The following is a 5028-nucleotide window of genomic DNA, read 5'->3' on the forward strand; positions in this document are numbered from 1 at the left end:
GTGAAAAAAACGTAATCCATTAACAAAAAAATTCTGATCAGGACCTTTGTTCTTTCAACGGGGGGGGGGCAGAGGTCACAGGGATCCACCCTCCATCAAGAGGATGAAAGCCGCTGTGGACCGACCGAGGCCTTCACACAGTCCGACTGCTCAGCCTCAAAGAGAAACTAAACTGCATGTTGAAAACGCTCCGACACATTACTGATGATTTCTCCTGCAAGACTTCCAACATGCACAGGAACATTTTCAGTCAAAGCCTCCACAAACCACTCGAGTGAAACATGTGAACACGTTGCCATCTTGTGGAAGAACTGCAGAAAGTCACAGCTCACAAAAAAAAAAATCAGCCTTTTAAAAATCAGAAAGTCATTTGTAACCTGGATCAGGTCACCAGAGGTAGAGAGCCACTTCCTGTTCACACCACTCATCTGAAACGGTCACATGTTAGAGCTACAAATCCGGCTTTAAAATAACCACCAGCAACAGTTTTGTAGTGTTAGAAACTCAAAACTGGGAACTAAAAGATTCTTAGATCCAGGATCAATACGGATTAATAAATCTTCTCCACTGCAGTAATGAGAAAACACTGACTGCGTTTTCGTGACTTGATGCTCACCTTGTTCGGCGTCCACCTCTCTCCGTTCTCCAGCACCATCAGCGGCGTGTTGTTGGGCAGAGACTGGAAGAAGTCCTCCGAGTCCACCACAGTCCCGTCCTCCTCCAGGACCAGAGTCAGGAGGGTGCAGGTCAACATGAACACCCTCACCGCCTGAGACGCAACACAGGAAAACCAATCGCTGAATCACAGCGTGCAGGTGATGAGCCAAAGATCTGTTTTGAAACTCTGAATCTTCTCCACTGAAGCTGTGTGAATATTTTAAGATAACGTCACAGGGAGGATCTTCACCTGCTCCAGCAGCTCGTCCAGAGAGGACGCCTCCACACCCCGCCGCCGCCTCCGGCTGCTATGGGCGCAGATCATAAAACGGCGAGGCTGAGCCGCGGGCAAGATGTGACGAGAGATGGTGGTCTGGACTGTTGATACGGACCTGCAGACAAATTAAAAACACGACTGCTGTATCACTGGATGTAGACTGTTGCATCTGTGCTTTTTTAGTCTTCCTAAACGACGAACCGGTTCTACTACAGCATGTTCCACCTAAACGCCACAGTTATCCAACAGCTGGAGTTACTGGTTCCTTAGATTCAGATTTTTGAAATATAAACCTCTGCTCATATTAAATCATGATGCACAGTTGAGGATTAAACACCAGAATGCAGTGGTTCAACACTAAAGCTGCTCATCAGTTATCCAACGCCACTCATGATGGGAACAGTCTGCTGCATAAGTACTTTTGATACTTTAGAACATTTGACCTTTGATTACTTATCAACCTCGCAGGGCTTTTCATTTATATGTACACTGAAATTAGTTCTAAATGCGCAGAAAACCAAATTCATGACTTTCACTGAAGCTCAGATTTGAGCCTCGTCACGCTGGTGTGCCGCCACTGAAAGGGTAACGTGTTAAAGTATCTTGGTATACGGACGAACGATAAAGTTGCTTTCATTGTACTCATAGACAACAAGTCCCGTTTCCCCTCTGAAGTGCGAGAGAAACTTGTTCAAGCCACCTTTTTACCTGTGATTGACTGTGGGGACATGTTGTTCATGCGTGCAGAATCATCTCTGCTAGATTCTTACGACCATGCAGGGTTGCCAGATCATCCACCATCACTGTAGTTCTACGAAATGGTAAAGTGGCCTTCTCTAGCTACACGTAGCCCGCTAGGTGCGTTTTTATCTAGAATCCTGCACAAATTATCCAGTTAGCTTTGTAGCCCCTTAACTTTGCGGTCAGTGGTTACCAAACAGGGTGTCCCGTTTATAAAAGTCCCTCAACATGGAACTCTTCCTAAAAGATTCTCCAGTCAGAGGTGCTGGTACCACTTGGGGAGTTCAGGTTGCAGAGGTCCTTAAGAGTGTGGATGGGTCCCAAAGGCTTGATTCTTTAAGTGTACCATGTGTACTCATTCTCAATGGGCTTCTCCTGACCAAATTAAGATGTTGTTGCATTGATACTTTAGTGGATACGGTGCTTTAAGTACTTCAATACATTTTGCCAATTATAATTATGTTTTTGCTTTTTTAATGCAGCATTTTACTTAATTAAAAAGACTAACATTGTAGCAGAGACTCTTTCTCTCTAATACTTACTGGCAGGGAGGCCCGCAGCTTCACACTAATAACCCTTGACGCGCAGCAGGTGCGCCGCGTGCGCCAAATTACGCACCACATGCGTCGCATCAGATTCAACAAGAGGAACAAAAAGTTAATGTGGGAGGTTGTTTAAAAATATGTCAGTCAGTTGGTAGCCGACGAAGTTTTGTTCACCTACCTCACTAAAGTGTCCGGCAGCAGAGTTTTGGCGTAGTTCACTCCTGACTGGATGGACAGCGGCGCCATTGTGACGTTAATCAATGAGCTCGAGGAAAGAGAAATAACGGTCCCGCGCGCCAGACGCGGTTTGGACTGCAGAGACGCCTCCGTACCTGCACCTGTTTCATGACCAACCATTTATTAACAATGACCACCTGTGATTGGTCACTGATCAGGGCTGAGAACCAATAGAACGGAGAGCTGCCAAAACAAATCTTGATACGAAATACGGCAAAATTATTCAGGAGGATGATTTCAGCAGCAAGTAGGCCTATAGCCAACTAAACAAGAAACTAATCAAATAAAACGTCTCAACACACAAAAGTAAAGGTAAAAACATTTAAATGGCACCAATATTACAGCAGTTAAAATCCTACATTCTACAAAACATAATTATGTGAGAAAATTAGATTCACACAAAGACACAGTCCTCAAAATATCTAATATAGTATATATATAATATCAGTAATATTATGAAAACCAAGACTGTGACACATCCTTGAAGAACGAAACATTCAGAAACAGCGATGTCTGCTATAATTTTAAAAATATTTTTATTAATCTAGAGCTGTACAAAACAACAGGATTAAAAATGTTTTGCCTTCGTACACATGAGATTAATAGATGGGTAAATGTTGTATTCTAGCATGAAATAAGTGCACAGAAACACACAGCAAAGCAAAATACTTTAAATCATTAACATAAGTAAAAGTAATGTAATTACAAGTAGAAGCTTTCCTTTAATAAATCACAGTAATCAAGTACGTAAAGTATCAAAAGTAAAAGTACTTGTAAAATGTCTCTTGTGACTGAAATATGATTATTAGATTGTTAATATTGATGCAACTGTTCTGATACACAAATCAACTTGAATGAACAGTTAAATAAAACCATGTGGAGGGAAAATCAGTTTCTAACAGCTAATATGTGAAACGCGACCAGGGGCCCCAACCTGTAGGCTACATAATGACACAAGGGCCCTCTTAGATTGCATGGACTGACCCTCACACTCCAGCCTGGACGAGTAAACAAGAAATAGATATTTTTAAGAAACTAAATTTAAACTAAATATAATTTGTAGTTAGTGTGATGACACTTTGCGACACTTTGCTCACGAGATCGAGACGAGACAAGAATTTAACACCAAATTTAATGAAAATTTTGAGCATCAGCTTAATTTCCTTTATTTTGGTGAATGTTTGTGTAACAAATAAAGGTGGATGTGTTTTTTTGTGTAACGAACGCCGCTTGGCTCTACCATCCCTTCACACAAAGCAATCCCAGTCCCGGCTATTCTCATCTGTGACACCACGATGGTGGAACGAGCTACCACACGCCATCAGAGCAGGGGCGTCTCTAACTTCAAGAAGCTCCTGAAAACTCATCTCTTTCGAGAACACTTCCTCTTATAACACCTCTAACTCCTAACCTCTAACATGCACTTCCTGTGCTCTTCTTCTTCTATCCCCTACAATGATCATGTATAGATTGCACTTTTTGTATTGATTGCACTTTTTGTTAACTCTTACTTCCTTCCCTAGGTATTTGCCCCATTGATGTGATATGTACTGTGAGCTCTTACTAGTATTTATTGTAAGTTGTAGATCGGTATTTGATGCTCTGTTGATGCTTGTATGTTGTTCCTCAAATGAGTAAATGTAAATGTAATGTAATATAATGTAAATGAAATGTAATGTAATGTAAATGTAAATGTAATGTAAATGTAAATGTAAATGTAAATGTAATGTAAATGTAAATGTAAATGTAAATGTAAATGAAATGTAAAGTAAATGTAGCAATGTAAAGTAAATGTAAATGTAAAGTAAATGTAAATGTAAATGTAAATGTAAATGTAAATGTAAATGTAAATGTAATGTAATGAAATGTAAATGAAATGTAATGTAAATGTAATGTAATGTAAATGTAAATGTAATGTAAATGTAAAATGTAATGTAAATGTAAATGTAATGTAAATGTAAAGTAAATGTAAAACAAATGTAAAGTAAATGTAATGTAAATGTAAATGTAATGAAATGTAAAGTAAATGTAATGTAATGTAATGTAAATGTAAATGTAATGTAATGAAATGTAAAGTAAATGTAAATGTACATGTAATGTAATGAAATGTAATGTAAATGTAAATGTAAATGTAAATGTAAATGTGATGTAAATGTAACGTAAACAAAAGATTCAGGTGGCAGGTCACAATAAAAAATATAACAGAGTATGATGCAATAGGTTTTCTCCCGTAGATCAGCTTTTCTCATGTAAAACCAGCTGAGTCAGTGCACATGCAGGCATGATCTAGTCTTCCTCTTTGTGTCTCTGTCTGAGGAAGCAAACTTCAGTTTTTTCGCTTAATGTGGCCCCTAATACTCGTAGTCGTATCATTTAGAGAGGGACACATGAGGCAAGCCAGGGATGGAGAACACATGGATTATACAGACAGGGGCGTGATTAAAAAAAACAACTTACTTTATTGTTATTGATTTATTGATTGATTTCATTAAGCATGGATCTCCACACTCCGGTACGGTAGGCGGCGGTGTGCACCTTTAAGGTTGGTTTGCGATGCGCCAATGAAGCCAG

The 5028-nt window shown here is 39.7% G+C and overlaps 1 protein-coding gene across 1 annotated transcript; it reads right to left on the minus strand.

Annotated features, from left to right (window-relative positions):
* Positions 1–591: 591 nt before the first annotated feature.
* Positions 592–2538, minus strand: LOC119901448 (cell death activator CIDE-B-like; the record flags this gene model as incomplete). Its single annotated transcript, XM_038717038.1, has 3 exons — positions 2399–2538; positions 908–1049; positions 592–769 (listed from the first exon to the last, which is right to left on the minus strand). Coding segments are annotated over exons 1-3 (388 nt in total), but the record flags the coding sequence as incomplete, so codon positions are not given.
* Between the last annotated feature and the right edge of the window lie 2490 nt (positions 2539–5028).

The sequence above is a fragment of the Micropterus salmoides genome, unplaced genomic scaffold, assembly GCF_014851395.1.
Source record: "Micropterus salmoides isolate LMB-PRFRI ecotype aquatic unplaced genomic scaffold, ASM1485139v1 Ms_hic_scaffold_1306, whole genome shotgun sequence".
Taxonomy (NCBI): domain Eukaryota; kingdom Metazoa; phylum Chordata; class Actinopteri; order Centrarchiformes; family Centrarchidae; genus Micropterus; species Micropterus salmoides.